At 40.1% G+C, this 22,266-nt stretch overlaps 2 protein-coding genes across 5 annotated transcripts in view; one reads left to right on the top strand and one right to left on the bottom strand.

Moving 5' to 3' along the window:
- ada (adenosine deaminase) overlaps positions 1-12,649 on the top strand; it is a 34,738-nt gene extending 22,089 nt beyond the window's left edge. Inside the window, exons 7-11 of the mRNA XM_020917941.2 lie at positions 4,969-5,040; positions 8,831-8,932; positions 9,544-9,611; positions 10,277-10,406; positions 10,959-12,649. Coding sequence (XP_020773600.1) covers positions 4,969-5,040; positions 8,831-8,932; positions 9,544-9,611; positions 10,277-10,406; positions 10,959-11,063 — 477 coding nt within the window. The 3' untranslated portion in view covers positions 11,064-12,649. The remainder of the gene's footprint in view (positions 1-4,968; positions 5,041-8,830; positions 8,933-9,543; positions 9,612-10,276; positions 10,407-10,958) is intronic.
- A 1,021-nt stretch (positions 12,650-13,670) lies between these two features.
- Positions 13,671-22,266, bottom strand: part of pkig (protein kinase (cAMP-dependent, catalytic) inhibitor gamma) — a 46,746-nt gene continuing 38,150 nt past the window's right edge. For all 4 annotated transcript variants that reach the window (XM_055166257.1, XM_020917972.2, XM_055166258.1 and 1 more), the window contains 2 exons: positions 15,846-16,027; positions 13,671-14,220 (listed from right to left, as the gene is read on the bottom strand). In XM_055166257.1, coding sequence (XP_055022232.1) covers positions 14,138-14,220; positions 15,846-15,999 — 237 coding nt within the window. In that variant the 5' untranslated portion in view covers positions 16,000-16,027 and the 3' untranslated portion in view covers positions 13,671-14,137. The remainder of the gene's footprint in view (positions 14,221-15,845; positions 16,028-22,266) is intronic.

Here is a 22,266-nt window from a genome sequence, read left to right as displayed (position 1 = left end):
AGCGCCCCCTAGAAAATGCACATTTTAAAATGAATGGGAGTCTGAGACACATATTTTGTCGTACGGTCACGAAATTCGGAACAGTGATAGAACTCAAGGAGACAAGCGAAAAAGTCAATCATTGTGCACCCCTATGACGAACAGGAAGTCGGCCATATTGGATCAAAAATTCGGCGCTGTTTTGACTTGGGGGTCCTCAAAAAGATTCAAGTCCCCGGGATTTGGTCCAGATGAGCTCAGATTTGACATGTCACATCTACAGACATGAACTCACAAAAATCATAAAATTTTTTTTAATACTCCTTACCCTGCCCGTAGCAGGCTGGCGAAAAACGCCTTCATTTCCTGTTTTTTCGGTGACCTGTCACGGCCACAGGCATTGTCCTAGAGAACTCAAATTCAAATCACAGTTGCGTGATCCAGGCCTGAATGTGATGAAATATGAAATCTAATAAAAGTGAACTCTATAGCGCCCCCTAGCATAGACATGAAACGTCAACATTATCGGATTTGTACCAAATTCGGGAATTAAATTCTGTGCATGATTACAAGCAAAAAACTCTATTATTGACATGGTGCATTTTCAACCATTGGCCAGCAGGGGCGCAAAGACTCCACTGAAAAATAGTTAAAAAATTATTACACCCACAGACTTAGTCCAATCATGCTGAAATTTGAATCACTAATGCCTGATCACGGCCTAAACATAATACACTATAAAGTATATGAAAAGTGAACTCCATAGCGCCCCCTAGAATAGACATGACATGTCTACATTATTGGATTTGTACCAAATTCAGGGAATAAGTTCTATGCATGATTATGAGCAAAAAAATAAATAACGGACATGGTGCATTTTCCGCTGTTGGCCAGCAGGGGCGCAATGACTCCTAAAAATATTTAAAGGTGCATTATGGAACGTGTCTAATCGACGAGCTGTCGGCCTGGGCGGATGTTGGGAAGAGAGGGTGGCGTGCCGGGGCGGTCGCGAGTCCCTGGAGGTCGCATGGGGGGGCGGTGCGCGCCGGGGCTAGGGCCACCATCGCCGTGTGCGGCTTTAATTATTATTATTATTGCTTATGATTACTGCTGTCAGGTGTGTCCGTGTTTGGATTCCATGCTCTTTCACCTGAACAATATTATTCACATTGTATTAATTAGCTTGTGTTCATAGAATCATAATAACCATGGACTAAAAAAAATGCCAAAGGGAGATACTCACCTCTGTATATGTAAGCCGTGGGAGATTTAAATCTGTGTTACTAATGTAAATGCATTTCTAGACTCTGACACAGTGTCTACTGTCAAATACCTAATATCAACATTTCTTTAAACACAAATGGTGTAGGACAAAAAACAATTATGACATGTGTAACTATTATTTATCCTTAAAGTAACTGCAGAGCAACTTTGCACAAATAGTTCAAATATTAGAGATGTTCAGGTCCAACAACAGACAGTGAAAAGTCTTATTACAGCAATTTATTAGTTTATTTAATGGCCTGTTACAGATCTTCAATTTAGCATTTTTCTTTGGATCGCTAGGAGCTGTGCATCTCTAATTAAAGATAATAGGCTAAAAAAATGTTGTTTAGAATCTATACAATTCTTAATTTTTGACTCAGGAAATCTGTAACTGAAAAGTTCAAATGGAATATAGGTAATCTTATGGAATTTAACTTATCTTCTTCTAATCTATTTAACTTGCATTTATTTTAATACAGATGTTGAAAAATATGAATTCCTACTGTGAGTGGGTGTCTCCCCTCCACAGATCTGACCTGTAACTTAGTCTTGGTTTAGTTCTTGCACAGATCCATCTTAGACGAGGTTCAGATTTAGTTTCAACTCGGTCCTGGTTTGGATTCAGTATCTAGGTCAGTATCTGTGAGTGTGATCTGACAAACCCGTTTGAAGGTGTCACTTGAGTCATTAATGTGATGACGGTTGGATCTGGTAAAGCACAAACAGCGCACAACACTTTTTAATCCCAAAAATGACTTCTGTTTGAACATCTTTGTTTGTACTGTCAGAACTGAGCAAATGATTGAAATTTGTTTTTTTGTTTTTCTTTCAAGTTTAATTGTCTACTAGTATAATTTTATTAAATTTATGTCTTTGTGTAAGAAAAACAAGATGTAAAATGTTGGCGTGATAATTGTTCAAATAAACCTAAAACTACTCTGACACTTTTGTTAATTGAAGTAGTATGATAATTCCTTTTCACAGTGAAACTACTGTGCATGTTATGATGAAGATAGTAAAATTCCCTGCAGGTGATAATAAAGGGTTAATATACAACTACAGGCTGTTAAAAGGGAGTGCCCATAAGTGAAGGAGGTCAGAAAGTTCAAACATGGTTCTAATATTCAGTATGTCTGTTTTCTATTACACAAACTCCTCATCTTTACTGTGTGTTTTTGCCCGTATTTGTTAATGCAATGTCATTGTGTGTTGTTGTTCATGGCCTTGTTCAGGTTTAGTCCTGATTTATCTGATTTAGTTAAGTCAGAGTTGAAAGAAATTTTCAACCTGATGTAATCCTGATGTGCACTGTGTTTACACTTGCACACACACCACAACTAAACTGGGGCTAAATCCGGAACTAAACCTAAATTAGACCTGGACTAAAACAGGACTAGAACAGAACCTAACCAAGTCTATATCAGGACTACATCAGGGTATATAATTATACCTATACCTGATTTAGTCCTGGTTTAGTCATAGACTTGGCCTTATATCGTAGTTTAGATCTGACTAGACCTAATTAAGTCCTAATTGTTTTCATGTAGTTGTCCTTCTTTACAAACGGAGTCTTCTATAGAGAGTATGATTATGTAATGGCACATGTGTTGTATGCATTGAATTCAATGATTAACCTGCAGTGAGCAGAGTACAGCTAATAATGAGGCTTATCTCTAATATTGTGTGTGTGTGTGTGTTTATGAGAGAGAGAGAGCGAGTGAGAGAGAGAAGAGAGAGAGAGATATTGTTTGGTCCCAAGGGAAGTTCAAGTTTAGCTGCAGAAACATAATGCGCTTCTCAGTGGCCTTTGTGTCTCAGTTAAAGGTCTCAGAGCAGTTTAACAGAAGGACTGGTCAGGGAGGGTCAGCAGATCCGTGTCAGGGCAGGTTGAATAGAGAAGAGCCGCATGACCAATGTGTCCCTCCTCTGTGTCTGTAGACAGGAAAGCCTCTTCTAAGCCCCGCTACCTCCTGTGGGGGCACTCTACAGCGTGTGACCCGGCAGTCTCTGGTCTCATGTGCAAATGCCCTCTGGTAGGCAATATATTACCCCACAGCAAAAAACGCCAAATCTTTTGTTCCTTCTGCCATAAGGCTTTTAAATGGAAAGTGAATTTGCTATTGTGTCCCTGATTCACTGAGGTTTGAATGCATTGCATCTGTTTTTCTTTTTCCATCCATCCATTTTCTTCTGCTTATCCGGGGCTGGGTCGCGGGGGCAGCAGTCTAAGCAGGGACTCCCAGACTCCCTGTTTTTCTTTTCCTTTTATTATTTATAGAACTGAATTGCCCTTTGGGATTAATAAAGTTGTTGATTGATTGATTGATTGATTGATTGATTACACCACATTCACACCAAGAGCGACAAAACTGTACTCCTGTTCTCAGTTTCTTCTCGTGTCTCCTGCTACTGCTACCAATTCTATGGGGAGTGTACCATGGGCAGGGGTAATTGGGAGCGAGTTTAGCACCTTAGCTATGCCTCACATGTGTCTGCCAAAAAGGTGTTTTCTGAGTGGCTGTTTTATTTGCATAAAGCTGACTTCGGTTCAACTGTGTTACACGCAGATCTCTCCACTTCCTGTATTGTGCCCTGCTGTATCTGCAGCAGAAGTGAATGGGGGCTGCTCTTGGTATGAGTGTGCTGTTGCTCTGTGGTTTCAGTCTTTAATGAAATGTTTTATTTCCTCAGAGTATTTCCACATTTGCTGGCACATCTGATGTAAACAGCCTGTAGTATCTCAGAGGTCTCCTTACCTATTATCTTGCATGGTCTCCATGGATACATTTAATTTCACACAACCAACATGCTGCACTTTTTTGGTTAAAATCCCATGATATGATGCTAAAAACTGAGCTCAAAAAACAAAAACTTTCAAAAACTGAGCAGAGTGTGAGCCAGGCAGCCACGAGGCAAGGCAAGTTTATTTGTATAGCACAATTCGTACACAAAGTAGACTTAATTCAAACCATCAGTCACCATAAAATTAGCATTGAAAGAGAATTGTGAAGAAAAAAACCTTCATATGCACAGCTCAACAGTCAGAGCAGAGGTCTGTTTCACATGTTCAGGAGGACTGTTACAGGTTTTAGCTGCATAAAACTGAAAAAAACTGACTCTCCATGTTTAGTCCTGCGTTAGTCCTGACTAACATCAACAGGAGGGTGGTCCCAGAGCTCCACAGAATGCAAATTGTTCATATGGCACTGACATGTCAGAGGTGTACTTTGGTGCATGGCCATGGAGAGACTTGTATACTAGCAGAGCCACTTTAAAGTCTCTGAGCCACAGGGGGCAGTGGAGAGATCTGAGCACAGGACACATGTGCTCGTACTTCCTTTTTCAAGTCAGGACCTGAGCAGCAGACTTCTGGATTTACTGCTGTTGTCTCACAGTGAGCAGGCCGTTACACACAGGTCAGGGCCATCAGGGGATCAGACACACAGTTTCCATCTTTAACAAAGTACTTCCTGTCTTCTAGATAGGACCAGAATGGGTTTAGTGCAGTACCAGAGATGCCCACTCAGTCCTCTAGTCTGTGTAAGAGGATCCCATGATCGACATTGTCAAAAGCAGCACTCAGATCTAACAGGACTGAGACTGAGACTTTGCCTACATCAGTGTTCAGGAAGATGTCATGTGTCACCTTGATAAGAGCAGTCTCAGTGCTGTGGAAATTATAAGGTTCAAAAAAGTAATTGTCTCTGTGCTGTGCTGTTTCAGGAAGCGGAGCGCAGTGGCATCCATCGGACTGTTCATGCTGGAGAGGTGGGCCCCCCCTCTGTGGTCCAGGAGGTAAAGCCACAACAGCTACAACAGCTGCATGCTACATGTCTGACACACATGAAAATACTCACTGTGGAACAAAGCAATTCAAGTGCATATAACAGGCTACAGTTTTTCCCACTTTAACATCATTTATATTTTACAAAAAAATCTTGCCTAGTCTTTTTAATTCTGATGAAGTTTGTAATTTTACTTTGTGGTTTGACACTAATCCGTAAAGGTAATTCCAGTTCTGTTACCTAGCAATTACAATATTAGGGCCAAAACTTGTATTCATTACACAATGGATTTCATGAGGCTCATAAAAATAAATGACAACACCTTTATTTTTAAAATCTTTGTCAGAAACATGCCTTCCGTCTATGTAAATTCTCTCTGCATTTTGGGTAGAACTTTTGGTGTTCATAATTTAGGTCGTTTATAGTAGTTTATATCTCACTCCTACTTTCTGTATTTTTGTAGCCAGGCTGGTGCCACCTAGTGCCTCCACTCAATTTAATTTCTCTCCAGCGACTAGGTCAGGAATCAGAATACACTAAACGGTTTGCAAGAACCCCGGAAGTGCGAGTCCAGGCACCAGCCAATCAGCGAAGAGCCATACATGCTGTGTTGGCAAAGATTCCTGAAATCGAGGATTTAAAGCCAGAACAAAGAGAATATTTAGTGAATCTTATCAAGGGGAAAGACGTTATTGTCCTTCTTCCTACGGGATTTGGGAAAAGCTTAATATACCAGTTATCCCCGTTAGTGGCGCATTACATACATCATGACCAAATAGCAGATATTGGTTAAATTTAAAAAAGTACCCACCTACGGTCAAGTGAATGAATTCTAATGATGCGAGGTCAGACGGTTTCCATGAGGTGAAACCGACTGATGAATCAGGCTAGTATTTTTGGTCTTTTCTTCTCAGCAAGTTTCACCACAACTAATACTGAAACTATAATATAGTACATACTTACCACACTTTGTCCCACCAAACCAAGTCAGAATTAGAAGAGTATGAAAAACATCATATGCACTTTAGAAAAGCAACATTACCATTACTGTCAATAGTACCAGGGTAAAATTTGAAGTACTAAGTGGTAGTGGTAGAAATGACACAAGTAAAAAAGTATTTGGGGAAATTACTACTCAAGCAAAATTAACTGTTTGCACATCTGATTTATAATTAAAAATGTTTGTGATTAGAAGGATAAAACAAATCATTATAATAATTATAATAATGCACAAACACAGATGTTTCACAAATAATTTCAGATTGTCACATAAAGCTTTTGTCACGACAGACTTACTCACAGTGGGAAAGGAAGCACAACCTTTACTCAAGTAACAGTACTGTTACTTTAAACAATCAATATATTACCCCAGTATAGTGAAAAGTACAGTGAAAATTTAGATTTTATTAAACACTTACTCAAGTAAATGTAACTTAGTAAATATTAGCTACCTCTTTGTGTAAAATTGTAAAATGGAAACAATTAAAGGTGCATTGTGTAACTTTTTGGTTGAGGGTTTGTCATCTGCAGTTTCTATGCATGGCGAGGAGAAAATTAAGTTTGTCGACTGGATGTTTCGCAGCTCATCCAAGCTGCTTCTTCAGTTCTGGTCAGAATGCTGGTGGACACTTCCTTATATCTGCAGGGAGGAGCTAACTAACTGAAACTAACACACCTACTTGTTTACAGTTTCTGTTTGTTAGTTCGGCCTGTTGACCTGTGCAGGGTCTGGGGTCTAATTAGCATAACAATTTATGGCCATAATGGAACTTCCACACCTCTGGACCTGACCTGGCTACACCTATTGTTCTCTTGTTTGTTTTGATTTAGGTTTGAGGAACCTAGCCCAACTGTGAAATATTCCAGACAAAACAATAAGATTTCTGTTGAGAAAAGCATTTGATGGAGCCTCCACTAGAAAAGTTACACAATGCATCTTTAATGAAATGGAGCAGAGGTGAAGACTCTGAGGGAAAGGCCTGATTACAAAGAGGAAATAAGACAATACCGCTCCACCATTAATCAATTCTAAATCATCATCTGAATGGTCGCAATCAGGAAGTCGGAAAAGCTATATTGTTCAGGTAATATAATGTAATTTACAGTGAACTAAATGTCCCTGTGTGTCAGATGCCCTTCCCACAGTTGTGACCTGTACAAACCTGGTCTGTATTTCATGGGATTCTCGCATTAGTTTGACTGTTCAGATCTCAAACTTCATCAAATGTGAATGCTCCTGAATATGAATGTGAATCATAATGCAAACAGTGGTGTAAGGTAAAGTAGTACAAAAGTAAATATACAATTTTTAGGTATCTGTACGGATCCTTTTTACTTTTCCTTCAGTACATTTGAGAACAGGTATCTGCACGTTCTACTCACACTAATATTTTTGGACTGAAAAGTAAAAAGTACTTTTCTTCATGGTTTGAGATCTGCTGAAATGGCTGAGATTTATTTTCAGCACATTTAATTATTAGCAAACCAAATACACAAAAACAGCTAGGAAAATTAAGTAATCAATTCAATCACTTAAAATCAGCTAAATTCAAAATCATTCATCAAATCAAAACATTTGGTGCGTTAATTGTTCCAAAAATCTCTGTAAAATACTTTTACCTTTTATCCTTTGAGTACATTTAGGTCCTTCAGTAGTTTTATTTAAGGATATTTTTTCATGTGATACTTTTACTTTTGCTTGAGTAATCTTTTGCCCCTGTATCTGCACTTTTATCTAAGTAGCATAATTGAGTACTGCATCCACCACTGATAACAACATAATGCACATGCATATCTGTCTGTCTGTATCTTTCAACAGTGATAATTCAGCTCCTCAATGGTAAATAGTCACATTTCCATAGAGCATCTTCAAGGCTCTCATCAAGGAACCACTCACCCATTCACACACGCCTTCATAGACCAATGTGCCCAGAGAGTAGAGATGTGGTGTCTTGCCCAAGGACACAATGGCAGCATTCATCAGTGAGAGTTAGAATCGCACCATCAGCAGTATAGCTGACGACTCTACCAAAGAGCCTATGGATCTGTGGACAAACACTCCACCTGCCAAATGAGCTACTGTGGCCCCAGTCCTCCTGCTTACTTTGTTAAAGATGCACTGTGTAACTTTTGTGGTGTATGTTTTGCCACCTGCTTCTCTGGACATCTTTGCTTAGCTATGTTCCACAGTAAAGCATTACAATTATGTATTTCAATAACAAGTGTATTTATGTTATTAGGTTCTTTTTTCAGACCAAGAGTTTGTTTTCATACCTGACAGTTTGGACTGCTCACTAGCGTTCTTCCTCAGAGTGGTCACATGATGTTGCTGTGACGTGTCTGGTCAGTTGATTTAAACAGGTTTTGGTGCTGTCTTCCTACCGGTGGAGGCAGGATGACAGCACCTGACTTCCTCAGGACAGAATCCCAGGTGTGAGAAAGTAAAAAGCCCCCTTGTCCTGGTTTATAGTTTATGGTATAGGAAGTATATGTATTAATCATTCACTTGGTGGTTAGATACATTTGTAGCCACAGTTGCCCTGGGACAGACTGACTGAAGCAATGCTGCCAATCTCCTCTATCAGCCCCATCCAGATAATAACCAGGATGGGCCTGCTTGTCTTCTAAGCTCTGGCTTTGAAGAGAAGGAACGTGTTCATTGAGACAAGCTGATTGTTTCCTCCAGAAACAATTGATTGATTGAAACAATTGATTGATTCCTCCAGAAACGTGATATATTGTATCACTGTGACCCTCTGAATAATAAAATGAAACCTATTTCCTGCTGTATGTTGCTGTAGGCTGTGGAGGTGCTGAAGGCTGAGAGGGTGGGGCATGGATACAGGACCCTGGAGGACCAGAGTCTGTACAAAAGACTACTGCACCAGAAGATGCACTTTGAGGTGAGCAGGCTCATGTTAAGCACTCAAAATGAGACCATCAATTATAAAGCGTTTTATTGTCCGGAACCAGGAAGTCATGAAAGTCAAAAGCATTTCTAAACTCATCACAGTATTTAGGGTGGTTGGAATGCATTACAGTTTAAAATATACTGGTTCAGTATCTTTATGACCCTTTATGTTATAAGTTTCAAAGTGTGAAATAAGATGCCAACAATTTGGTAAGTGTATGCAGTTATGACGGTCAAAAGAATAGAATTTGTCTAAATAGGGTGCTCCCATTTAGCCTTGTAGACATTATGTTATGTGGATATAAGGATGGAGAGTACATTGCACGTTTCTCTGATTTTCATTTTTCCCAGCTCTAAAGATGGTGCTTAGCTTGCAAAAATTGCTATTATTCTATTACTATTTAGTATTAAGTACTTTGTGCTACATTTCAAATGTATGAAAAGTGCTATACAAATAAAGTTTGATTGATAGTATTGCATTATTACATACGTTGTAATTGTGCTTAAAGTCCCATCTGTTGGTCTGCAGTCTGAGTATAGTGTCCTGCTGCCCTCTAGTGGAGCATAGGAGCACTACAGAATGTGATTCTTTCTCTGTTTCAGATGTGTCCTATCTCCAGTAAATTCACTGGTGCCTGCAGCTCAGACTTCACAAAGCACCCCATCATCACGTGAGTCACTTTTTAATTTTCAATGATGCTTGGTTAAAGAGCACTAAGTGAAAAAAATGAGTCTAAGAACATCTAGTCTCCTCAGAGATGTTGTGGTTTTGCCTGAAATATTCCACAATATGGCAAAAAATTTCCATGGACACAAGCAGAACACAGCCAAATCAAATATTTATGGCACTAAAAAAAGTTTTTGAAAAACTGAAAGACAAGGGTCTAAGTTTTTCTAATAAGCAGTGTAATTGCAATTTGATATTATGTGTCAATAATAGGACTTTGTTTGAAACACGTCCAGAAGAATTGTCAAAAAGACAGAAATCTGAACTGACAAACTAATGCAAGAATCACATTTCAGAACTCCAGGGTTAACAGTTTTTATGTAAAATAACACAAGAGAGTTGGTTTATGTTAGAAATGATGGTACTTCAAAAAATGCTTTTGGGATTTGGTCATTGTGTCCATTCAAATTGCAATTACAGTCTGACTGTAAATCATCTTGCAGCCCTAAAAATAAATATGTTTATACATACTATGGAACATTCCAGCAAGATGAGGCAAGCAAATGACCCCCCAGAGATGCTAAAAAAAAGTATTTAACACTTTAATATAGTATGTTAAATGTTGTTATAGTAAAATCTCCTCATTCCTGGTTTATTTTAACTTCCTAGTTTTAGGGAAGATAAGGCAAACTTCTCCCTGAACACAGATGACCCCCTGATCTTTAACACCAGTCTCCATGATGACTACAGGACCGCCATGCAGTACATGGGCTTCACCGAGCAGGAATTCCAACGCCTGGTGAGAGAAATATATGAGATCATTTAGACCAGATACTGTATATAGTTCAAAAAGTGATGCCATATTCAATGCAGATACAGTATACTTTTGGGGAGAAAAAATGCATGTTTTTCACAAACTAAATATAGTTTGTATTTTCACTAAAATAGTCTGAAGTTGTTCTGTCCAACTTTGAACCTAGAATCCATTTTGTTGTGCAAGGTTAATAGACTATATTATATGACCAGCTTTGTCAAACGTGTCCACATTTACTAATTAACCCTTTATTTCTCTGCATTTAAGTAATTTTGCATTCATAAAATAATAGATTATGTTAATTATTATTTAATCTATTTAAGAGATGGTTGCATTTGTACAGTGCTTTCTACCTCCATTTGGCACTCAAAACTCTTACAGGGCCCTGGGACTGTTGCCAACTATTGAGTGGGCGAACCATCTACAATTGACTTATTCAGATATAAAATCCTTGTGTATCCTACTATCATATCTATAGTCACTAAATTGACTCCATTGCTAAAAACATGTAATTTTCTGTATTGTTTTGTTTGGCAGAACATATGTGCAGCCCAGTCTTGCTTCCTGCCTATGGAGGAGAAGAAGGAGCTGGTCCAGTCTCTGTACAAAGCCTATGGGATGATCCAGAGCACTGCCTTTTAAAACCAAACCTTTGAAACATTATAAAAGGACAGGGACTTCAACCAAAGAAATAACACATATCTATCTCCTGTTTTATTCAGACAAAGCCTATAGAATAAAATACAGAGCCCTCCACTGATACATACCTGATAAAATCCAAAAACATGGGCTAAACCGGGACTCAACAAGGACTAGACCAGAACTAAACCAGGGCAAAACCAGGTCTAGTCTAAGGACTATGGGTTCGCACAGAAAATGGATGGATGGTAATATAATATACTCTGTTCATATTTTTGGTTTTAGTTGCCCAGTTTGAGTCTAAATGTAGACTTGGTTTAGTCCTGATGTAGATTTGGTTTAGTGTTGTCTAGTCCTGGTTTAGTCTTGGTTTAGTCCTCATTTTTAGTCCAGATTTGGTTCTGTTTTTAGTCATAATTAATTTCTAGTTTTGATGAGGTGATTGTGCAAGTGTGAACGCACCCTAGTCAGACCAGTTGGCAGTTGGGGGGGGCTACAGAATCTACCTGCATGAATGAGGGATTACACAGACATATTCTTTGTACTTTTTCCTTCTGGGGTCACATTAGTCTCATCTTAAGCAGAGGGCTCTGTATTCACTCTGTACAAATCAATTCTGGTCCCCACACATCTGTCAGAAGCAAGCCTTTATTGGCTTAGAGACCTTGGAGATTTCACTATTCACTAATCCAATCATTTAACAGTTACACTCCCAATGTTCTGAGTGAGACCATGAAGCAGGACTAAAGCAGGGCTAAAGTAGGGCTAAACCAGGACTAAACCAGGACTAAACCAGGACTAAACCAGAATTAAACCTAGACAGAATTAAACCAGGACTTAATGAATCAAAACATGTAGCTATAGGACTAGTAGGACTTCATCATGGACTAAACTCAGATTAAAACTGGGCTAAATCCTGGTCTCCTGCTGCAGGTGACGGTCTCATTTTTTCCTCAAATAATGTACAGCACAAGGGAATTTTGTTGTCAGTATTTTGTACTTTTGTATTAAGTTTACATTAATTTTAAAAGGCACGGCAACAGATGAAACAAGCAAGTTCAGTGTTCATTAAGTTCATTTTCAGATCCATCTTCAAACCTTATTCTTATTAGTGTTTACACCCAGGGGTCAGGGACAGTCACATATTTGACCCCAAACTGCAACACGAACAAAAAGATACATTTTTAAATAAGGTAAGTAAGTAAGGTGTGACCTAGTAGCATGAAATGGCAAACTTTGATTAGAATGATGACAAAAAAGTCATTTTGAATACGGTACACTTCTTGACCCACTGAAACTGTCCCACCTCATGCCCCTGCCTCTGGTGTAAACTGTGCATCAAACAGAGATGTATTCAGTGTTCCTAGTCTGGTGCTTAAGTCCTGTGTAGTAATATGAGTATATATGATCTATGGTAATACAGCTTTAACCAAACCTTCATTTTGCCACTAGGTGGCACTAGAGTCACCTGTACCACCACACTAGTGACTGTGAAATGCACAATACTTCATTACACATATTTATTACATGTATTTTGAGCACATGTATTGGTATAAAGACACCTTGAACAATAAAAGGCTACACTATAAGTGCGTGTGAGAGATGCAGATGCTTCATGTAACAAAATAAAGATGTTATTTATTTGTATTAGTCTAATCATGACTACTCTATATTATTGAACTATGGACTATTATTACAGTTACAGACTTCACCAATATAAAAAACTAGGCAACATGTACAGGAAAATCTAAAAGGTGCGCTATGTAAGTTTTCTGATGGTGCATTCACCACTTGTTTGACTCCATGGAGATGTTATTGCTTTGGCATTAATCTTATCCAATTCTCCCTGGAGAGTTACTAGTTACAGGTCAGATCTGTGAAGAAACAACCCCGCTCAGAGTACGAAATAGAATGCACATTTTTCAAAGTATTTTTTAGCCCAAACCTGCTCTGCTCCACTTTATGAAATCAGGTAGTTTTCAAGTTAACAGCTAACTTTTACGTTTAGTACAGTAGAGATGGACAGTTCCAGGAAATTACCCAAATGATTCTAGTGAAGGTGTGTGGAGTTCAAAAACACAGTGGAGCACTTCCTGTATTACCACATGACATCACAAGGTGGAACAGAGTGTTTTCTGTTTGCAAGAAGAACTGAGACTAAATATGCACACACACACACACAGGTCTCTAGGCTCCTGTGTCCTCTGAGGCCCTTATAAAGAGATGGACGAGCCGTGGACAGAGCCTGGGACAGAGCCAGGTGCAGATGTAAACACACACTTCCTGATTCTTTATAATGTACACACAAGAACAATAACATTTACAGCTCTGCTGCAGCAAGCACTGATTTAAGCCTAAACCAGCTCCTACCTGCTCCAACTGAACCAGGACTGAACTAGACCAGGACTAAACCAGGGTTTAAGTTAGGAGTAAGCCAGAGATAAAACATTGGAGTAACTATTTAATCCAGACTAAACCAATGTAATGCAATCCAAGTAGGATTATATCAGGGCTAAACAAGAATTATTTATAAAACCCAGTCCAACATTATATGACATTCTAAATGAATGTTGTGTGTATGTTTCAAGTAACAGCCGCTCTGAAACCAGAGACAAGATTCATACGTCTTTTATTACACAAAGAAAAATGCTATCACAAAGTTATCACCAAACATTTAGCAATAAATATGAAGTCCGTACACAACATTAAAATGGTAACTAAGATACAGAAAATAAAGTACAGGTATTGGACAGTGGACGGGTAGCACACAGCACGCACACGGACACGAAGAATGACAAAACCAATGATTAATGACGCTATCTCCAAATCTGAGCATGTTGAGAGTTCTTTGTTTAAGTCTCGAATCACTCAAATCTACTCGCTGTGATGGAAAATATATCTGCAACCGCCCCTTTTATACCACTCAGTTCCACTCTTTGACAGTCTAGTTGGATCTGCACATGAGGCAATCTTGAGCTGGCAGTGAGCGAGGTGGTCTGCTAGTCTGAGGACATCTGGAGTGTGTCCGTGTTCAAATGCCTGGGGTGGAAAGCCTCTCCATTCAAACCCAGGGCGCTTTAAGAGGGACCCCCGCCGTCCTGGGCGTCTGAGCCGGAGGAGCCCTCAGCTGCAGGGGCTGGAGAGGCGCCCGGGTCCTCTCCTGAAACAACAACAAAAGACAAAAAACAACAGTGATACAATGAGTAGAGAAATAAGAGCAACACATAGATTTAATGATGAATCACTTGCATTCATGTGACATCAGAACACTATAGATTCCCTGTAGATTAAAGGTCTTATATTAAGCAAAATATTGACTCTTCTAACCTTTAGACTATGTTAGAATGTTGTTACCTCCTCAAAAACATACCTGGAGTCATGTTTTGTTTCATTCACATGTGTTTGAATAATCCTTCATTATTAGTCTGTCTACATCTCCAAAGCTCAAAATGTTCTGATCCACCTTGTAATGTCATGAAGCGCTAGTTTTCAAGTTAACAGCTACCTTTTACTAGCCAGGCTGGCGCCACCTAGTGCCTCTGCTCAATTTCATTTCCCTCCAGTGACTAGGTCAGGAATCGGAATACACTAGACAGTTTGCAAGAAGTTGTAGGCCGTGCATCGGCCAATAAGCAAAGAGGCGTGAAGCCATGACTGGGTCCCTTTTGTGGTACAGCACAACACTAAAAAAGCGGTTGAGATGGATGTAGATGAAGCCATACATTCTGTGTTGGTAACAATTATCGAAATCGAGAATTTAAAGCCAGAACAAAGAGAATGCTTGGTGAAATTTATCAAGGGGAAAGACATTATTGCCCTTCTTCCCAAGGAGATTTGGTGCATTACACAAGTCATGACCAAATATCAGCGATTGTTTGAATAAAAATGTACCCACCTACCATCGAGCGAACGAATCCTAATACCTTTTACCATTTGTTTTGCAGAAATTAGCAATTCCAGGGCTCAAAATTCAAATGATTCTAGTGAAGGTGTATGAAGTTTAAAAAACAGTGGGGCACTTCCTGTATTACCACAAGACATCACAAGGTGAAACAGGTTTTCTGGTGAAACGGAGGTTTTTTTGTTTGAGAGAAGATTTAAGCCTAAACATGCAGGATTTGTGTTAAACATGAGTGAAAGAAACAAAACACAACTCCAGGTATATTTGTGATGAGGAAACAAGATTATAGCGCACAGATCATAAAATAGCATCATATGGGCACAGAGCTGGAGACAGGTCAAAAAGAAGGTGGAATTTGCTGTGTAACTGTCAGCTTGCAAATTTGTTGACCTGGTTTGTGGTTCATATCTCTGCAATTACTGGGCCTATCCACATGAAACAAAAACTGGCACAAAGTTCAATGTCAGTGTAAGTAAATAAAACTTGAAATTTTTTCACAATAGTTTGAGAAAGTGGTGGTGTTTGCCCATTCCTTTGAAGAAGGTAAAATAAGGACACTTAATAGAAGCGCATTGCCTTTGCACTCCTTTGACACTCATATGCTCCCTCAGTTTGGTCTGGACCTGGGCCTGGGAGGAGTTATGTGTCCCTGCCCTCTGTCCAAAATGATCAGCCATGGTGGTCCAGCTGTTTTAAGGTATTATAAGCTCTACAGGTTGCTTCTTGTTTAAATGCTGGATAAAGGAGGCCATTGATATGAAAAAGACATCATCAGCCAGGACAGTGGACCCTTCCTCTTCAACCCCACGCACACACAGTTCCACTCATACATGCAGCCCTACTCACACACGTAGCCCCATTCACACATGCAGCATGCCTCTGACCTTTGCTCTTGAGGTCCATGCCCTCCAGGTCCTGGCTGAGCTGGCTGGTGCTGGCCACGACCGCGCCCTCCCCGCCGATGTCGGGCACTGCGTTCCTCCGGCCCGTACGATCGCACGTAATGAACTCTGAGTAGGACGCCTCAACATCCATCATCTGCACACGGCCACAGACACCATTACACCTGAAAAAGAGACAGGGAGACAGACAGGTGAATACAGGGACCACAGACACCATTACACCTGTAAGAGTTTAGATAGATTACTGTATGACTTCTCTTCTCTATCTTCTCTCTCTTTCAACTATAGCAGGCACAAGCACAACATGCGTTCTTTAAGAGGGTCAAGAATCTTCAAGCAAAACAAATAACAGAATCAAAGAGTTAAAGTTCCCACGAGGAGTGACCGTCTTGGCCTCTGAACTATCCCACATACTTCACTCTTTTGTTGTGTGCCAAAAAGGAAGTGCCCTGGGACAGACGAAAGTGAGTCACTGCAACCACCACCACTCGATTAGAAACCACGATCATACAAAAGCAAAGTGGGGGAAAAGTGTTGCCCAAGGACACAGCAATAAATGTAGTTAATACGATTAACTGAGATTCAGGAGCAGGACCACGCCTCAGCCGCCCTCTCCTCTCACCAGCGAACCACAACTCACCTTGACCACGCCTCTAATTTCCCAGAAGCCTGTATGTAGCAGCCTTTCCCATCATCCTAGTTTGTCTTGGCTAACTCGACCCCACCCTCCCATCCCCTATTTTGTCTTTCAGTCATAAGACCCCTACAAGGGGGGTCCCGTTCTGGCTGGGCCAATTGTAGATTGAGACGGAGCCCCCACCCATAGTCTCAACCCAGCCATCTTTGCCTTGCTTCGTACATTATCAATAAACTTCTTCGCACTATGTCGTCGTTGGCGTGGTCCTAGCTAGTGAATTACATTTAAGTGTAGTCATTTTGAGACAGACAGTACCTGGGCTTTAAAGCTTTGAATGAAACAAAAACACAACTAAAATAAACAAAAATCACAAGGACATCACAAAAGTAACCACAATCGCAATACTGGTCAGAAAAATCCTATTTTTGTTAAATCTTTCAATAAATGACAACTATTTTGGGGGCTCAATATTTATCATACATAAGTAGACACACGTACACACACACATCCTACAAAGGTGCATTATTCTCTCAAAAAGAAAATTGTTGTTGTTACCTCATTAAAAACAGGAGTTGTGTTTTTTTTTCATTCACACATGTTTGAGTAACCCTTTATTATTAGTCTATCTGCATCTCCAAAGCTCAAAATTCTCTGTTCCACCTTGTGATGTCATATGGTAATACAGGAAGTGCTCCTCTATGTTTTCAAGCTCCATACACCTTCACTAAAATCATTTGGATAATTTCAGTCCTGGAACTGCCAATCTGTAGTGAACTAATGCTAAAAGGAGCTGTTAACTTGAAATTGACAACTTCATGACATCACAAGGTGGAACAGAGTGTTTTGATCTTTGGAGATGTAAACAGACTACCGTATTTTCCGGGCTATTGGGCGCGCTCTTAAGCCTCCAATCCCATCAAAAACCCGCAGCGCACGCAAACACGCACGGAGCAGACAGCGACCGCGCAGCAAAAAACACCCGCAGCCACACTCATCACTCCACGCGGATGAGGAATGGAATGGAGGAACGAACTGAAAAAGCGAGTGCAATGTGCCACTTCTAGCCACAACTGAACAACTGAGTCACTGCGAACACGCCGACAATCCAGCGGTCCCAGACAGCACCCTCCCTACACGCCACAACTGAACAAAGCCCAGAGTCACCGTGAACGCGACAAACAATTCCGACTGACCCATCCAATTGTTGTGTTTCGTTTAAAGTCCGGTGCGGTTTATTTGTGAAAAAAGTTTGAAAATAGGCCATTCTATGATGCCTTATAATCCAGAGTGCCTAATTGTGCGGAAAATATGGTAATAATAAAGGGTTACTCAAAAGACACATCTCCAGGTATGTTTTTAATGAGGTAACATTATAACATGACTGAAACTCACAAGTTCTTTTAGTGTTATATAGGGCCTTTAGAATATTTTTTTGTATAATCAGTTAATTTAAATATTGTCATTTATTGCCTATATTTCACTGTCTAAAGATGTTACTATGTAACATGTAATATGTCCATCACCTGCTTGTTTCTATGGATATGTCATTGCTCTGCCTGGAATGTTCCACAGTACGACATTAGACAGCTCTACTTTTTACATTTATTGCTCAAAAATACCTAGAAAAACAGGTATTCTGTGAGCGGGGTCGCCTCTCCACAGATCTGACCTGTCACTTGGTCTGGTTTGGACTCCATAAAGATAGAAAGGTTTAATACCATACTGTGAAATATTCCTGAGAAAGCAATAACATCTCCATGGAAAAAAAACATTTGCATCTTCAAAATTTGTTATCATGACAAGGCTAACTCCAGGTATACTTGTGATTTCAGAACATTACAGCCTAAGATTTAGTCAGCCTGAGGTAGAATCACCCTCATAAACTGCACAGCTCGTCTCAGTCCAAGGCCCGTCTTAATGAATGAAAACACAAGTACCTCCAGCGTTAGGAATAATACTGTTTCTATTTCAGCAGCGCGTTTAATGGCACTGTTCTGCTAATAGTTCTGCCCTAATTACAACTGAACAAAAGACCAGCGCGCCACCCGCCCACTACTGCCATCATCTGCATATACGTATACAGCAAGGATTCACATTCAAAACAGGAGTAAAGATACACAAACTTGTTCTGTAAAACTACTATTGAAACTCGATACTCACTTGAACAGTATCAATACTAAAAAAGTCACATTCACAGGACAGAACTGAACCTTTACTGAACAGGTTTAGAATGATCTTGAGTTGTATCAGAACAAGTATAAGAGCACATTGACTAGTATACACCCATGGACCACTATGGAACCTACCTGGACCACTGAGCGATTACACAGATATAAGACCGCATCCGAACAGAAAAGAAAGTACTATGAGTGTGTTTTTAATATCGTGGTAATTGTGGAATCAGTGTTGAGTATAAAGTCTGGATAGTCTTAGTATCGAAATGAAGTTTGTAATTTTAATATCAGCAGTGGTCCAAAATTATTCCTCACTTACCTTTTGCATTCTGAGCCATTGAATTATTTGTGACTGACTTTCTAAGTGCTTTTCACAACTGTCAAGAGGCAAGATTGAAGTTTTACTGTCACAGTAACAATAGCAACAAGCATGCTAACAGTGCACTTCCTGATTCTCGGAGGAACATTTCATAATTAGATGCAGACAGCAGACAGTGGATTCATTTCTACCTGAAGAGCTGATTATACAATATATATTTAGGTGGCACAGTAGCAAAGTGGTCAGGGTTCTCGCCTCACAGCAGGAAGGTCCTAGGTTGGATTCTGGGGCGGTGCAGGGTCTTTCTGTGTGGAGTTTGCATGTTCTCAATGTGCCTGTGTGCCCTTCAGGTCCTCCAGTTTCCCCTATCACTAAAAACATGTACAATAGAGTCAGTCCCCAGTGGGACCAGGACTCCCCTAAAAATGAGACTCTTAATCTCAGCGAGACTATCCTGGTTCAATAAAGGTCAATACAATCTGTACTGGGGTAAAATTGACTTTTTAGAGGTTTTAACCATGTTATGGATGTTTTCCCTTCTCATTTGCCCATTCCTGCATGTTTGAGTCATCACTGCTCTGATCAACCCTTGTTTTCAAAAACACTGGTAGACGCCCGCTGTGACATACTTGCTTCTTTCTCCAGTTTTACTTTCTTGATCGAAGATAAATGTAGGATTCAGCAGCATTGTGAAGTCATTTTGGTACAAATAAAAAATAAAAAATAAAAAGCTGCTGCTCGCTACCATGATGTGCAGCTATCCATAGGAGGGAGCATGTGGCACTTTGTTGTGATGACGTTTATGGCGACTTCAGCTCCCACCACAGTTTTCTAACAATGAACATGATTCTTTTCTGATGTCGTTTTAGATGAATATTGTGATTTAAAATGATAACATCATAATACACAGGTGTCAGAAACAATAACTATAGAGCAGATACAAGCACTATAGGTCTTCTTTAAATAGGGTCAAGTATCTTCAAGCAAAACAAATGACTCCAAGAGTTAAAGTTTCCAAGAGGGGTAAGTGTTTTGGCCTCTGAACTATCCCACATACTTCACCCTTTTGTTGTGTGCCAAAGAGGAAGGACCCTGGGGGATGTGACTCTTAAAATATTTATAGTACCACCAAAGAAAATATGTTATGTTTTGAAGTATTGTGGTATTAATTAAAGGGAAAGTTCATCGGTTAAATCAGCAATGAAGAGTCCAGAAATAACACAAAAATCAACCAGCACAAAAGGTTAAAGAAAGACTAAAGAAGGACTAACAGGGACAGAACCAGAACTAAACCAGGTCTAAAACTGGGACTCAACCAGGACTAATCAGGACTGAACCAGGTCTAAAAGTAGGACTAAACCAGGATTAAACCAGGACTAAAGCAGGACTAAACTAGGACTAAACTAGGACTACAACAGATTAAAAGAGGTCATGAGAGCTCCCCGGGCATAAGCAGAGGCAAAGGAGTGGGAAATGTCACTGAGGAATAAACTAGGACTGAACCAGGACTGAACCACGACTGAACCAGGACTGAACCATCACTGAACCAGGACTAAAACAGGACTGAACCAGGACTAAAACAAGACTGAACAAGGACTGAATCAACACTGAACCAGGACTGAACCAGGACTGAACCAGGGATGAACCAGGGATGAACCAGGACTGAACCACGACTGAACCAGGACTAAAACAGGACTGAACCAGGACTAAACAAGACTGAACAAGGACTGAATCAACACTGAACCAGGACTGAACCAGGACTGAACCAGGACTGAACCAGGACTGAACCAGGACTGAACCAGGACTAAACCAGGGCTCAACAGGAATTAAACTGGAGCTTGACCAGGACTGAACCAGGACTAATCTAGTACTAATTCAAAACATATAATAATGACCAGTAATAAACAGGTGTAAATTAAAAATAAACCAGGACTGAACTGGAACTGACCCAGTACTATATCAGGACTGAATCGGGACTAAACCAGGACTAAATTAGGATTGAAACAGATTTTGGTCAAAGATTGAGTCTAAAACAGCAATCAAGTCCGTCATAAAGTTGTCACTGAAAAGCAGTAAAGGTCAAGTAAAAGAAAATGAAAAATAAGTACACTGTTGGTAGCGCAGTGGTGCTGGTGCATTGTGGGAGCTGTTTGCTGTTTCTGCTCCAGTGGCCCAGTAGTTTTGAGGCTGATGGAGCTGGGGATAATTGCTTTTAGTTTTAATGAGTCGCTGCCTGCACATGTAGAGCTGTTATCATTACAGCGTTACCATGGAGGAGAGGAGAGGAGAGAGAGGATGAGAAGAGAGGAGGAGGAGGAGAGCAAAGGAGGAAGAGAGGGGAGGAGGAGTAAAGACGAGGAGAGAGGAGGCAGGCTGCTCTCCTCTGCTTTGAGCTGTGGGAAACGTTATATTCATGTTGTAAGATTCAAAAGACTACAAAGCCTGTCTTTTCTCTTGAGAATGATGTGAAAGATTGAAGGGCCCATATTAGACCATTTTCTGTGATCTCTGTTATAATGTTTCCTCATCACTAACATATCTGGAGTTGTGTTTTGTTTCATTCACGCATGTTTAAACACGCAAACCCTGCAGATTTAGGCTGAGTTTTTCTCTCAAACTGAAAACACCCTGTCCCACCTTGTGATGTGATGTAATGCGGTAATACAGGAAGTGCTCTACTGTGTTTTTAAACTCCATACACCTTCACTAGAATCATTTGGATAATTTCAGCTCTGGAGTTTCCAGTCTCTCCACAACTAAAGGTAAAAGGAGCTATTAACTGGAAAACTACCGCTTCATGATATCACAAGGAGGAACAGAGAATTTTGTTTGGAGATGTAAACAGATGAATAATAAAGGATTACTCAAACATGTGTGAATGAAACAAAACACAACTCCCGGTATGTTTTCGAGAAGGTAACAGCATTATAACATGACTTAAAGCTCACAAGAGTCCATTCTGGGTAATATAGGACCTTTACTCTTACTCCTACTACACCTACTACTCTTACTACTCTTACTACTCTTACTACTCCTACTACACCTACTACACCTACTACCCCTACTACACCTACTACACCTACTACACCTACTACACCTACTACGCTTACTACACCTACTACTCCGACTACTCCTACTACACTTTACACTTACTACACCTACTACACTTACTACACCTACTACTCCTACTACTCCTCCTACTACTGGATATGTAAGCCTGCTCGTGGTACGGACGCTCACAGGATGTTTTTCCTCAGTTTTTTCAGTACAATA

Source organism: Boleophthalmus pectinirostris, unplaced genomic scaffold (genome assembly GCF_026225935.1).
Source record: "Boleophthalmus pectinirostris isolate CB_2022bp ecotype Guang Dong unplaced genomic scaffold, ASM2622593v1 HiC_scaffold_8, whole genome shotgun sequence".
NCBI lineage: Eukaryota > Metazoa > Chordata > Actinopteri > Gobiiformes > Gobiidae > Boleophthalmus > Boleophthalmus pectinirostris.
Note: the sequence above shows the minus strand (reverse complement) of the source record. Positions and strands in the feature narration are given on the sequence as shown.